The sequence below is a fragment of the Thunnus maccoyii genome, chromosome 9 (genome assembly GCF_910596095.1).
Source record: "Thunnus maccoyii chromosome 9, fThuMac1.1, whole genome shotgun sequence".
NCBI lineage: Eukaryota > Metazoa > Chordata > Actinopteri > Scombriformes > Scombridae > Thunnus > Thunnus maccoyii.
In genome coordinates, this window is record NC_056541.1 from 31533717 (window position 1) to 31549328 (window position 15612).

Below are 15612 nucleotides of genomic sequence, written 5' to 3' on the forward strand. Positions count from 1 at the left end.
ACTTGAGGCTATGATACCTTTTACCATCAGTGTTTTTAGTATTAGTGACATTATCTTTCATTTCTAATGTACATGATGTCAGTTGTTTTAGTTTTGTTCTCTTCCTAATTTTTCTACCTACATTTTCTATACTTATATATCTTTTCATCATTTCGCTTAATTCTCTCGTGCAATGTGTGTTTGTCTTCTTCATAACTTATTAGTTGTAGTTGTCAGCTGGGTGTTGTTGTTTGGTTGTTCTTTAATTCCGACGTATGTGAAGGCAGCACAGAATGAGACCTTCACTTCCCCAATGACAAGTATTATTTCTACTTCGCCCCCCTCACATTATCCTCACTAGAGGTTTTATTGTCAGATGATGTTTAGTTTTGCTGCTCATTTCTCCATCTTGTCTGAATCATCTTTAAATCGGTTTGATGGCTCTGCATTTTTGTTTCCAGACATTATGTCAAATATCTAAGATGAGTTTCTTCAGTCACCTCATGTGATACACTGTAAAAAATGACTGTGAAATTTACATAAAAACTATGTAAAATCCCTACAGAAAAGTATTGTAAACTCAAAAACATATATTTTTTGTTTAAAGTACAGTGAATTTTTGGAAACTATTAAACAGAATGTTTTTGTTATATTTACAACAACAATATGTGATTACAATCAAATTTATTTGTTAAAACTACAAATATTGGTAACAAAAACAGAGAAATACTGTAATACTCATAACAAAACAATTTAGTTAATTTCACATGCAAATATTGTAAAAACTATAGTTTTAGTCAGTTGTTTTAAAAAATACAAATATATGTAAGTCACTTTACAAGTTTATGCTGTAATTTTAACATGATTGATAAAATGATGCAAATTGACGTAGGCCTATTTAAAATGTTTTCACAAAAAAGTTTTATTGTGAACCTGAGAGGTTACCTATCTATTTAAATATAAAAAATATACAATTTTAATAACATTGCATTTATAATTTAGGCTATTTGTAGCATATTGTAGAGTGTGTGTATAAGACATTCAAATTATTGATATATGCAAAGTAACACTGTTCAGTCCTAATCCTTGTATGCTTTATGTTTCTTTTAGTCTTTATCATTATCATTTTCACAGGCTAAACAACCTAACAGTGCCACCTCTAACCACTTGTACTTTTACTCTCTCATTGTGCACTGAGTCCTCCTAATTTTGAAATTTAAAAGTGCGCAGCTGAAGTTCGTCTCTGATTGGATAATGACGTGAGGGCGGGAGAAGCGCGAACCATTAGCCGTTAGCGTCACTAAGGAGCCAGTGTGCAGTCTGCAGAGCAGAGAACGGAGCAGAAATCTTCGGACCACTTCATTTTAAAAGATTTTAGGACAAATCTACAAGTTTTTTGGAGGGTCTGTGGCTGTTCAATTGGAAGGTAAGCTTCATATTTAGGCTACTCTTTTTTCGAGACCAGACGAAAATGTGTGCTGAAAGCTAGCTAGCTAGCACCAGTCCATATTTAAGACCAGTAACGTTAGCTCAATGTGTGATAACTTAATTCAGCTGAAAAGCACAGGCAAACATTTGAAATCCTAAAAATGATCACCTGCGTCTTTTGTAAAAGCAAATTTGTTACATTAAGAGGCTATGTACTGCATTGCAGAGTACATAGGAATGAGCCTCATTGTCTTTTCAAATGTGCTGGCGCCAACTGTAGTCAAACATTTACCACTTACTCAGCTTTCAAGGGCCATTTTTATCGTGTGCACAATGCACCTGCACCGCAAGCTGCTCCTAAAGCTGTTGTTGCGGATTTAAAATGCGCAGTTTCATTATGTGCCCGCAATTTACACACGGTGAAAGAGCTAGTGTCTCACTTAAATGATCATTTTGGAGAGGGCAGGTCTGTGTCATGTCCAGTAAGTGGTTGTAAGCATGTGTTTACAAAAAAGTCATCATTTACTTCTCACATGTGTAGGAAGCATAAAGCATGCTCCCCTGATGGTATTGATGACATGTACAAGGAAACTCGCCTTCAGCCCCCAAATGTCATTGCCAGTACAGATGATTCAGAAAGCACACATGAAGCCATGCCAACAGCTAGTGCAGCCAGTGATATGCCAGAGAATGATAGTCAGTCTTATCTCAGAAACATGTGTCTCTTTTACCTTAAACTGCAAGGACAGCTGCTTATTCCTGCCTCTACTATACAGACTATTGTTGAGGAGATGCAAAATGTGCACGAGTTAGGTCAAGCCTACACAATAACTAAAGTAAGTTCTTTATTAAAAAATGATATGAGCCTATCAGATGAAGCAGTCACTAAAATATGTGACTGCATTAAAGAGTCAGATTTGTTCTCTGCCTGTCATCAGGGACAATTAAGAACAACATACACCAGAAATCAGACATTCACAAAAATGTTTAAGTACACGGAACCCCAAAAAGTGCTATTGGGAATGGATGAAAACATGACACAAAAATTTGCGTACTACATACCAGTGGCAGAAACTCTGAAGAGCTTTTTGCACTCCCAGTTATGGAGGAATGCACAGCCACAACAGTTTGGAGATCCTGATGTAGAGGTTTTTACGGATTTATATGATGGAAAAATTTTCAAATGTCACCAGTTCTTTAATGAAAACCCTGAAAGCCTCAAACTGATTTTGTATCAAGATTCATTTGAAATTGTGAATCCCCTGGGTTCTGCTAAAAAGACACACAAAGTTCTTGCAGTTTATCTTTCATTAGCAAATTTACCCATTCATTTGCGTTCAAATACTGATAATATGTTTTTAGTCTTGTTGTGTGTTGAGAATGACTTAAAGCGTTTTGGAATAGCCAAAGTTTTCTCAGAGTTGTTGGCAGATCTGAAATCCTTGGAGACAGATGGAATAAATGTAGATGGAAAAACAGTAAAAGGGGGTCTCTACTGCATTGCTGGGGATAACCTTGGTTCTCATTGCATAGGTGGGTTTACAGAGAACTTCAGCCGCTCTCAATATTTTTGCAGGTACTGTGACATCACGAGAAGTGAGTTTGAGGCTGATCCAAATGCCTGTGGTCCTCCACGCACCCCAGAGACGTATGACACAGCTGTTGCTGATCTCCAGGCTGAAAACATCCAAGACGTCAGAGGAATAAAGGTAAACTCTATCTTTAATACCCTTGAGTCTTTTCACGTATCCCAACCTGGTCTCCCGCCTTGTTTAGGTCATGACCTCTTTGAAGGAGTCTTGTCATATGATCTAGCACTGTACTTGAAGAACATTATAAAAATGAAAAAATGGTTCACATACTCACTCTTAAACAGGCGCATCAAACAGTTTAAGTACAAAGGATCTGAAGCACTCACAAAGCCATGTGCTGTCAAACCTGACGGAGCCAAGTTATCAGGGCAAGCCATTCAAAACTGGAACCTTCTGAGATTGCTACCAGTTTTGATTGGTGACAAAGTGCAAAATCATGAGGATGAAGTATGGCAGTTAGCTCTCCAGCTAAAAGACATTGTGGATCTTATTTGTGCTCAGAACATTTCCTTGTCCCAGATAGCATATCTTGACATTTTGATCCAAGAATATTTGGAGTTGAGAAAGATGATGTTTCCTGAAATTCAACTCAAACCCAAGCACCACTATTTGCGCCATTATTCAGCACTGTCGTTGAAATTTGGTCCATTGAGGAGATTATGGACGCTTAGGTTTGAAAGTAAACACAGTTATTTTAAAAGATGTGCCAGACACTTGAAAAACTTCAAAAATATTTGTCAAACATTGTCAGAGCGTCATCAGATGTATCAGGCATATCTTTTAGCTGGGCAAGAATGCAGTAAACTACTGCAAGTGAAGGACAGCTGTGCGTTTTATCCCAACCTCTACAGTGACGCTATTAAACATGCAGTCAGGGAGTTAGCCTTTTCAGAAAGCAATACCACAGTTGCCACAGATATTCAGTACAAGGGCACTGCATATAAAAAAGGACAGTTTCTTGTGTACAGAAATGATGAGTATATGGAGTTTGGTGAACTTCTACTCATCTTGATTCAAAATGACACATCTGTGTATGTTTTGATGGATATCCACAAAGGCATCTTCCTCTCAGAATACCATCTGTATTCTGTGACAAAGGACAGTCTTGGGTTACAATGTATCAACATTAATGACCTGCCTGATTTCTATCCTTTGGTATCATATATTCTTAATGGATTCCAAGTCATTCCACTAAAACACAGTATTGTGGCAAAATAAAGTCCAATTAAAGCTGTTAATTGGACTGTTAGTTTGACATTAATATAAGTGTTACCTGATGCATGTCCCTGTTCTGTTAAGTGTATGTACTGTATATTTTTTCTGTTCTGCATTTCTTCTTCAGTGTAAATATGAGTGACTCAGGGCGAACCTTCCTAGATGTCGCCATCATGGAAGCCCTACCAGAACTTCAAGTAGTAAACAAAAACATCCTGGAAGAGCACTTGCAGTCCATTGGAGTCGAGACGTATGATGATCTACGCTTCGTAACGGAGGCTGATTTGATGACAGTATTAAGACCTGTACAAGCCAGAAAGCTTCTTTCTGTTTGGAAACAGAAATGTAAGTAAAAACACCACAACACACAGCTATTCAACAGCAAAAGCAGACATGGACATTGTGTAATATTGTACAATGTGAATCATAATCTTATTTTTTTGTCATTTAAAGACCAAACTCCCGAGAACAGCTCACTATCATCTGTGGAAGCCTCACCTACCCAACTGCTGTCATCGCTCTCTGTTTCACCCCAAAGTTCATCGTCAACCTCCTCCAGCAGCCTAGGACTTGACACACAGTGGGAAGACAACTTTGAAATTCCATGGAGTAAATTTCCTGAGGAAGTGATGGATTCTTTGGAGAGGGGAAAAAGGCCAGGCCCAAAACTGAGGAGGCAAATGGTCCGGATTGTTGTGACTGAGATGATGGAAAAATGCCCCCATGTAGGTAAAAAGCATTCAACTGATGTTGCAAAGCAAATGGTGGCAAAATATCCCAATTCTCTGCAAGATGTAATAGAGGGCGATATTGTTGGAACAGGCTACCATTCCCTTGTAAAACAGCTGCAAAACAGAATCGAAAATGTGAGGCGCACTTCAACACCCAAAATAAGAAAAAGAAAACATCAGGCTGATGACTCAGACCACACAGATGAGATCCCATTAGAAGAGAGAGCAGCAATGCAGGACACTTACGGATGCATTAAATGGAATGTGAAATTTCTGCCCCGTGAAGAAACTCAAGAGAGCCAGCACCAAAAGAAGGAAAAACTCAAGGAGATGTTCCAACAATCTGATGCCAATCCAGAGGAGGTAAAATGTCTAATGAAGTCCACTTTTTACACACAGCGTCAACATGTCAACCAGGGAAAAAGTATCAAAAGCCTTCGAGAGGAGTGGCCATTTTGGTTTGACGAACTTGGCATGTCGGTCCACTTCAAGGAACTCACTGGGATTGACCTCAAAGAGACATTCACGCGAAATTTGGATTTGAAGGGAAAAAGGCTTCTCAACTACATGACCACAGTTTATGTCACCAAGAGTAATAAGTTCCTTCAGACTTATGCAAGGCTTCAGAGGATGCGGGGACAGCAGAGTGGCTGCTCAGATGATGTGAAAGAGATGGTCCTGCTTCTGCTCAGCTACTTTGATGAGAAGGAGGAGTCCATGTTCTTCCATGTAGAAGATACCTGTCTGGCAGAAGAGGTCCAACTGGAGCAAGTGCCTCTGACACCTGCTGTTATTGTCTGTGGTAAGTCTGTTTCATATCTCTTTTTTTTAATTGCACTGTTTATAGAATCTGTCATGTGAGTGCAGCGCTTATTAATATAACCTGTTAAATAATTTGTTCATAGGACAGTCCTGCTATTCCTCAACAAGGTACATGCTGAGTCTGGATCGGAACCTCATCAACACAAACATCTCCTCCTTCATTTCTGCATTGTGCCTCATGTTCGGGAGCTACTTCTGTTTCAACATCCATTATCCATCTGAGCTGGCTTCAACTCTGGAGTTTCTTCAAAGGTGAGTAAACATGGCATGGCATTTCTCAGACCTGTACTTTAATTAAGCCTAAAATGGCTAAGCTACACAAAAACTGCCTTAATAGTTCCTAGGGCCAAAAACTGCCCCATTGAAACCCATTAAAACCACTATTTTTGATCCCACGTTTATCTTGACAAAAACTAATGCATTCCTTTATGTTAAGATTTCGGTTTGGACCACAGGCTTTCAATTTGTAGTTTTTATATTTGTCCATCAGGTGGCACCACTTTTACCCATTCAAAGCATGCCGCAAAGTTTCACACTTTTTATTGTTTTCTGGAAGAAAAGTGTGTGTGCTATTGATGTCGGATAATGTTGTGTATGTGTACTCACTAAATGCATTTAATGGAAATTATTTAGTTTTTTTTGTATAAAAACAGCATTATGTAGAGTTATGTAAACATACTGGCATTGAAAGGGTTAAAAAGCTAAAAATATAATTAATATTTGATATGTATATTTCAGACTCTAAAAGAGTGACATGTTTAAAGTAGAAAAAAATATCAAAATATACTATTTTTATAGCAGTTCATGGGAACAAGCCACGTTTTGGCTTTAAAAACATCCACGAAGTAAATAAGTTAAGAACACATGAAGTTTTTTTTTTTAACTGATCAATTAAAATGCTTAATATGCTTTTATTCTACAGGTGTTTTTTCTCGATAAACCCAGAAAAAGGAACTAAGGTGGAGAATAAAAACTCGAAGCGTCGTCTCAATCTGAACCCTCGAGTCCTCACCCTGATCCAGGACCTCTCCGATCACGAGTGGCGTTAAGCCTAAATATGGACTCCTTCTGTGCACTCTGACTGTTTGTTTGAGAAGAGGTACTGTTACTTTTCGCTTTGTTCAATCCACAATGTGTATTATGGTAATTAAGGCACAACGTAATTTTTGTTATTTTGCAAAAATACCTTAACAAACGTGCATTCTTATTTTGAGGGGGTACGCCTCTCCACAGATCTGACCTGTAACTTGGCCTGTTGGCATCACGTGATTGTCTCCATGGAGATAGATAAGTTTTATGCCATACTGTGGAACATTCAGAATGTAAACAAAATTTTGATTGAATTGGGTTGTTGTTGTGTGCCTGACACTTAAACTTTGTTTGTTAAAGTTTGTTAAAAATGTCCAGATTTAAAGAGGCTAATCTTCTGGAGTATCTCAACTTGGATTCAGTCATAGTTCAAGAACCATTATATGTAGCTTCTTTGCATGTTGTATCTGTTGAAAAAAATGCATCCAGTTGTTTACAACTATTATTGCTGTTAAATAAATTTCCCAAAAGTGATATTTTTCTCTCGTCTTTTCTCAAGATGTATTTTTGCAGGTTTATACGTAAATTTTACATTATAACTTGATTATTAAAACATAAAAACACAGCATATTTTGAAGAGATTTTATATATAATATACAGAACCATTCCATTTAAAATGCAGAGTTTTACTGTTGTTCTACCGGTTTAAATTAGTTTTTGTTTGATATTTCCCTGTTAATTTTATCATTTATTGATGCACAATTAGCAGTTATTACATGTAAAAAATACAGGAAATGGTCTATTTATATACAACACCGTTATGTGAAATTAACAAAAAAAAAATTGTAGACTTAACAGTTTTTTAATGTGATTCAGCCGTGATTTCATTCACTGTAAATCAATTTACATATTTCGTCTGTAAAGTTGTCTACTGTGCTGCTGTATTTTTTACAGGAATTCTCTGGTAACCACAGCTGCCAGCGTTTTCCTGTAAAAACAACAGTTTTTTTTTTTACAGTGTAAGACACAAAATCCACCTTAAGGCAACACAAAGAACTTAAGAGAGTTAAAATCACTGGGAAAACAGTTTCTTGTATAAAATGTATCTCACACATCACATCAGTAATGAAGAGTCAACCTTTGGGCAGATTTAAAACTCTGGACCCGGGGAACGTTTGTTCACTTTAAGCAGATTATTTCTTTTGTGTGCCTATTATTTCCAAACATTTTCACGTCAATGTGTTTATGAATGTCCTACAATAGCTAATAATAAAGTAGAGGACATGTATGTGTCTCTGCTGGTGAAATCATCATGATCAAGTCTAGAGGCCACTGTTGGGGAGAACACCAGCATGTTAAGTAAAAAATAAAAACTTTAAGATTTGATTTTCCAAACCCTGCGAAACGTTAAAGATGAATTCAATATGTTGTAGCGCTCATGAATGTCAATACTGACTCACTGTCACCATCTACTGTTGTAGAGACGGCACACAGCAAGCTGCTGGCTGATGGCCCGGAACAAAAGCCTACACTGAACTTGACAGGTTGGCTTATTGACATAAAAAAGCATTTATAACTCACAACCAATCAAAATGTTTTGGTTGCCTCATGTGACTCAATCTTACCACAAAATACTGTATATGCAAACCAATATAAGCCATAAAATAAGTAAAAATAAATAATAAGTTAACTCAGTCACTGTGCAATAACCTTGTAACACTATAATATCCAGTGTACCTACAAATTCTACATATTTAATTTAAAATACAAAATGGGCAATAACATGTATACATATCATTTATTATTGTTAAACATATATTTAAACAGGCTGTATATACTGCACATAACCACGTACAGAATGTATATAAAGTAACTTTACCCTTACAATATGTGTGCATTTGTATCCTGTTTACAGTTAATAGAAACTGTCTCACGTGTATATAGACATTGTATATCATTGTCCATTTGTTGTTTCTGTATTTATGTATCTATTTTCACTCACTTGTTTGTACACAATAGAAATATGTTTATGTTTAAATATCTTTGTTAATCTTGTTGTCCTTGTGTATCTCTCTGAATATTGTTGTGTGGAAACCACTAGAAACTGGATCCAAATTCCTTTTATGCGTAAACATACTGGGCCAATAAAGCTGATTCTGATTCTAGAAATCATCTTCTTCTCCAGTTTCAAATAAAAAGTTCAGCTCCAGTCCTGACTTTAAACAAAGTTTTACCCATTGTCAGTACTTCTATAGGTCACATTACATTTGTTAAGGGCAGAATTTCCTTGTCACAGGTAACCCTGTCATAAAACGTGCCCTTTTATCCTGTGTATGCAAATGTGGTCCAGTAATCTATTGGTGGGGTTATCTCCTTACAAAGCCATATGCTTTTTGTTGCTCCATCAATATGTGTATGGAGTGACCTTTTGGGGTGGAAATTCTGTAAAAAGTGGAAAATACTCCAAAAAAATCCATGTTTTATACTGTTAGCTAGTAAGCTAATCACCAGTCTATCAAAGAGTCACGTGCAGAGTTATGGCAGATAATATATATTATTAATATATGCCTGAAAGATGAATGGAAACCTTACAGCCTTATTCTCAAGTAGTTTGATGCTTGACAAGGCTTATTATTATGCACACTCATAACTCTAATGCATTTATTTCAACTTGTTAAGACTGATGTTTCAGTAAACAACTTTCTTCAGGATAAAGGCTTATTATAATATAACAAGAATGTTACACAAAAAAATTAATGAGTTTTTGTTTTATGGAAAATCTAGAAAAGATTTCAAAAAGACAGAAAAGAGAAGTCTCAACCTCTTTGTAAATATTAATATTTTTGGGTTTTTGGGTGTGTATGAGTGTATAGTTTGTGCACTGCAGTGTAGATTATTTGATGCTGTTATGTGTGCTTTTGTTTGGATGATGGGTGAACATTGTAGTTGGGTATTGTATACAATAAGGAGAATGCTTGAGAGAGAATATTGCTGGAATTTATATTTATTCACTAATGATGAAACTAGGCTGGTAGCTAAATGCCTAAATAGGGTTTCAACTGACCATTATTGTCACTATCGATTGATCTGTAGATTATTTTCTTGATTAATCGATCATTTGTTTGATCCATAAAATGTCAGAAATGGTGAAAAATTATGTTTTGTTTCCCAAAGCCCAAGGTGACGTTCACAAATGTCTTCTTTTATCCTGTCCAACAGTCCACAACCCAAAGATATTCAGTTTACTGTCATAAAAGACTAAATAAACCAGTAAACATTCACAGTTGAGAAGCTGGAATCAGAGAATTGGACTAATTGTTGCAGCTCTACGCCTAAACACCTGACCTTTCACTAATTAAGGAATAGGTTCACAGATTTTCAAGTCTGTCTTAAAATAACAGTCAGGAGCCCAAATGAACACTGAAACATGTTTTTCTTCTTCAAGATCCCTTCATAATGTATTTACAATGTAAGTGATGGGGGACAAAATCCACAGTCCTCCTTCAGTTCCTTTAACCATACCTTCCTGGATGTACAGACCTTTATGTGGCAACAACAGTACATTTCATCACCTACCTTTGCTTTATTTCCTTTCACTTTGCACTTAAACCTCTACAATAATGCTTTAATGTTGTATACTCATGATTTATGAAGTCCTTTCACTTTCTGTCCAACTATCTTCCCGATCACAGCTTGAACAGTATAGATATGTCGAAAGCTCTCTTTTGTGGACTGTTTCATTGCTGTTAATTGAATACCATGGTCTATCAATTGTTATAACTACAAATATTAAAGCCGTGCTTCCGGTATGCCGCTAACACCTACGTATACGTACTTTGACCAATCACACACGCCGACATGTACTTCCGTGTTTTAGGACTTGTCAGGCTGTGATTGGCTGAACCCAGCTGACTCTACTTGCTGCTCATCCTCACAGTGTCAGAACAACGGAGACACAAAGATGGAGATAACTCACGCCGTTCACGGTTTTGTCAGGTCGCTGCTGTTTGTGCTGCTGTGGTCGCACTGCGAGGGCAGAGAGTCGGAGCTGAGCGGAGTCACCTGCGGCTCGCTGGTCAAACTGCTCAACACCAGACACAACGTCCGCCTGCATTCCCACGATGTCAAATACGGCTCAGGTAACCTTAACTCCCCTCATGCAGCCGGTGTGTTGATATATCGACTTATGTAGCTTTTAAATCCGCCACATTAAATGACACCGAGCTGCAACTTCACCGGCAGCATATGCTGCTCTTATAGAGAACAGTGTGTTAAACTTCCTCCAAAAACCATTTAAACAACAACCATTTAAAGTTTCCTTATTCATCTCCTAACATCCATACACCACAGTACAAACCAAACGCACTGTCTCTTATGTTGAGACTCTGTGGTAAATTCGGCACGGAAATGATTTGGCATGCAGCTCTATATTTCTTTAAAACGTGAAACCTGTACATATGATACCACTCACGACCGCCGCCCAGCTCTCTCTGTTGTGGCGGAAGAGTACTGTGGAAACAGCAGGATGACAAATTATATATTTTCCGTAAGCCGAATTTAAGAGTTGAAGCTATTAAATTGTGAAATTTGTAAAACAATCTCTTACGCGTTTTTGCTTGTGCCTGGCAAGCAGAACAACATGAAATATTAATTTCTATCAATGCAGTTCAGCATCTTGTTTTCTCGAGCGTGCAGGTGGCTGTCAGTTAACCAGGCAAATTTATATTTGAGCCAATAGAAACAAGTGTATAAACTAACTGCATATCGATATGTATTTTAATATATATCTAAACCTTACCGACATTTTCACGGTAGTTTCGGGTTTAGTTTTTCCTCAGCTTTTACACCGGTGTCACACTCACCAAAACGCGAAATATTGGGCTTCCGGTCAAAATCTTCAATGTAAAGCCCTTTTTAAAAATTTAACACTGTACCGAGTTAAACAGAATATGTTTGATTGAAATACAACAAACCAGGTGTCATCGGGTCATGATGACATGTCATAAGCCTGTATGAAGACACTGTCAACTGTATTTACTGGGGATGTGCACCTGTAGTTGCGGCTTAACGGTCTTTAGTTATATGAATCACTAGATACTCTTGGAAACATGTTCTGTTCATATGTAGTTCCCTCGTGCTATGTTATTGCTAACAGTAACAGTTATACAAGGGATGACTCCAATTTCTAAGCAAACAGCCTGCATTTGGTCCTCTCTGGCAGAGTCAATGTTCTTGTATAACAACTGATCAGCTCTACTGAGCCTATTAGCCTCTTTCAGCTCATTGTTTTGGTTTTACTGTCCAAACTTCACAGTTTTGGTTCAGTCTCACAGCTCTCATCATCCTTGTTTCCAGCAGCAGCAGACAGCTGTTTTCTACAGAAACAGATCAGTATCTGTTAGTTTACTGTTATCACAAGATGTTTTTCACATTATAACAAGATATTTTCAAGTTATAACAACATACAAACTTATCATGTTATAACAAGGAACTTTTCTTGTTATAACAATATACTATTTATCTTGTTGTAATGTGACGTTTCACATTATAAGGTAGGGCTGGGCAATAAAACGATCTCGATACAGGATTGCAGTAAAGGTTAAGTTGTTTACGATGATAAACTTCAGACATTTTTAACTTGATATGGATAGATCTAACAGCCTATCACACAGCAGGAATAAATGTGACAACAGCCAGTCAGTCTGAAGTTTTTGGCTTGCAAGTCAAAGTACACACCAATATCCTACCACAAAGCATTGTTTGAGCTACCGGTGAAGAAAGTGGACGTCCTCTGGAAAAGAGGAAAAAAAATGAGTGGAACCACGGGGCAGGAAAACAATATGATGATAACCGTCAGATTAGCTTCTGTCCCTGGTCAACAGTGAACCCAGACTGGTGTAGAGGGACAAACTCTGCCACATCTTCCGACAAATGAATGGTAAAGTGGTCACAGACATAAATAAAGACAGAGAATAATGGCTGGTTTACAATTTTGCACTTTTTACTTCGATTTCCACCTCTAAATCTGAGAGATGGCCAAAGGAATTTGATATGATAGTAGTCACAGCTTTTAGTTTTATTTACATTATTTTAATAAGTTACCATGCAAGCTAACTTGTATTGTTGTGTTAGGCAGATAAAGCATGTTTGCAAAGCTATATGTTAACATAAACTATTCTAAAGTATCACTAATGAACCATCTAGTTTCTTTAGGCTTCAGTCATTATCAGGATATTCTTCAAACTGGCAGCTTGGGGGGGTGTTAATAAACTCTGTGCACGGATTTACATATGGATCTTCTTTTTTTCTCAGCTGACCCCAGGGGGACTCCGTAGTTTTCAGAGAACAAGCTCTGATAAGCCCATTGTACAATACCTGCATGCAGTGAGCAACTGTCCCGGGGCCCCAGATCACCAGGGGCCCTAAAAGCCCTAGTTCCATGTGTGTTTACTCATAGAAGTAGTTAGATTATTTGCTCATTTGTTAAGGAATTTAAACCAGTAAAATACAATTAAGGTAGACCCTGCATTATTATTTAATCTTGTGGTCTGTTGTGTCAAAGTCTAGTTTAAGGCTATTTTAGTTTATATTGTGCTCACGTGATGCATGCACAAAGTTGTGTTTATTCAAATAGCCTCAAACTATTTGACAGGCATAAACCCAGAGGCCAAGTAGTTCAATTCAGTGCAATGCATTGTCAGTGGAGGCCAAACTACACATTTTTGACAGGGCCCAGTAACACGTTACCACGATGGCATGGACGCTAGTGGTCTACCAGGTAGACCGTTAGCATCCATGCTAACGGTCTACAGGGTACAGTTTGTCTGTGTTTTCATCTCTCAACAACTTAAACTAAACCCACTAAAGTTGGAGTTTTTCTGTGTGACATGTTAAAGTGAACTTAAGGTGTGTGTGTGTGTGTGTGTGTGTGTGTGTGTGTGTGTGTGTGTGTGTGTGTGTGTGTGTGTGTGTGTGTGTGTGTGTGTGTGTGTGTGTAGGCAGCGGACAGCAGTCTGTAACCGGAGTGGAGAACGCTGACGACGCAAACAGTTACTGGCAGATACGAGGAAAGCCCAACCGCCCATGTCAGCGTGGGTCAGCCATCAAGTGTGGTCAGGCTATCCGCATCACACACATGAAGACTGGCCGAAACCTTCACACACACCACTTCAGCTCACCTCTGTCTAACAACCAGGTCGGTCAGCGGCACACACACGTCTTCTATAGTTTTTGGACAACAATAGAATAAGATATATCAGGCTTTGATACACACACACACACACACGATACTTTAAGATATTAAGGATACGTTTATTGCTGGTTTGACTGTGCACATGAGATTTCTTTACAATAAGAAACATTTTGAATATCAGCTTTATTCTTTAATTAATTTATTATAATTACAGCACAGGGGGGCAGCACAGTAGCTCACTAACACCACTGTACAAACGTTTCTCCTTTCCTCCTCCCATCTGTGTTGTCTGCAGGAGGTCAGCGCGTTTGGAGAGCATGGCGAGGGCGATGACCTTGATGTGTGGACGGTGCAGTGTGACGGCGTCCATTGGGAGCGCGACGAGGCCGTCCGCTTCAAACACATGGGCACTGACGTCTTCCTGAGTGTAACGGGGGAGCAGTACGGTCACCCCATCCGCGGCCAGCGCGAGGTGCACGGCATGAGCACGCCCAACCAGCACAACTGGTGGCGCGCCATGGAAGGTGTCTTCATCCAGCCCAGCCAGGAGCCAATGCGCCACGACGAGCTCTGACATCACCAGGAGACACAAAGCATGGACGTGTGTGCAGACTCTGGCCTCTGGTTCCTGTAGTGGTTTTATAGCTCACCTGGACGAAATGACGTCATGTGTGAATGATGTAGAATATTTGACTCATCACTCTCCATGTGAAGCACTCTGAGCCCTCTGATAGAGGGCTGACAAAATTTGACAATTAGTAACACTGTATGTAGGGTAGCGGTAGGAGAATTTCAAGGGGAGAAATCATTTTTGTGGAAAATCAAGGCTGGATAACCAACTTAGTAAAGCAACTACTATGTGGCCTCAGACCCCTGGGGGGTCCTGAAAGCAACAAATTCATTGCGTGTCCAGAAATATACCCATCTAAAGTACAATATCATTTGAAATGTGACAAATAAAACCTTTATTTCAGTTGATATTCTTCCTCCATGATGATTTTCCTCTATAAATTTAAACATGCAATCAAATTACCACAAAGTAACAGAGCCAAAATGATTAGCTGAATAATTCATTAGTCAGTTGGCAGAAGATTTTAATAATAGATTAATTGTTCTAGTAAATTATCAGGCAAAAATGTCAATCCTTCTCTGGTTCCAAACACTATAATGTGGGGATTTGTTACTTATCTCTATTTTATATCTTTGTAAACTGTTTTTGGGTTTTAGACTGTTAGACTTAAGAGGTCATTTTGTGCTCTGAGAACATCATGATGTTTATAGACTGAAAAATTACAGGGAAAATCTGTGCAGCAGAGGGTGAGGGATATCTTGACTTTTGGTCCTGTAATATAGGTCAAAACATTGGGTTCTACACTTCCCATCATGCAGCACAATAGCATCCCTTCATGAGAAACTGCCCGCCTGGTAAACAACCACATATTTAAAACTCTAGTAACACAAGCTTTATGTTATCAATTTGTAGTCTCCTAACCCTAACCCCAACCCTAACCCAACCTGACAATAATCCTGCTGACATCTCTATGACATCATAAGTGTTATTTATTTATTTACAACAGAGGACATTAACGCAAGTTTTTACAGGCTCAGTGGTACTTCACATGAC

At 38.2% G+C, this 15612-nt stretch overlaps 2 protein-coding genes across 2 annotated transcripts; both read left to right on the forward strand.

The window, feature by feature from the left end:
- Positions 1-768: 768 nt before the first annotated feature.
- LOC121903254 lies at positions 769-7330 on the forward strand. The gene is made up of 6 exons (XM_042420102.1): positions 769-1405; positions 2984-3116; positions 4342-4559; positions 4668-5747; positions 5851-6019; positions 6690-7330. The coding sequence occupies exons 3-6, from the start codon at positions 4349-4351 to the stop codon at positions 6814-6816; spliced, it is 1587 nt and encodes a 528-aa protein (XP_042276036.1). The 5' UTR covers positions 769-1405; positions 2984-3116; positions 4342-4348; the 3' UTR covers positions 6817-7330.
- Positions 7331-10679: 3349 nt separating this feature from the next.
- On the forward strand, positions 10680-14966 carry sdf2l1 (stromal cell-derived factor 2-like 1). The gene is made up of 3 exons (XM_042420106.1): positions 10680-10935; positions 13795-13991; positions 14284-14966. The coding sequence occupies exons 1-3, from the start codon at positions 10758-10760 to the stop codon at positions 14560-14562; spliced, it is 654 nt and encodes a 217-aa protein (XP_042276040.1). The 5' UTR covers positions 10680-10757; the 3' UTR covers positions 14563-14966.
- Positions 14967-15612: the final 646 nt, after the last annotated feature.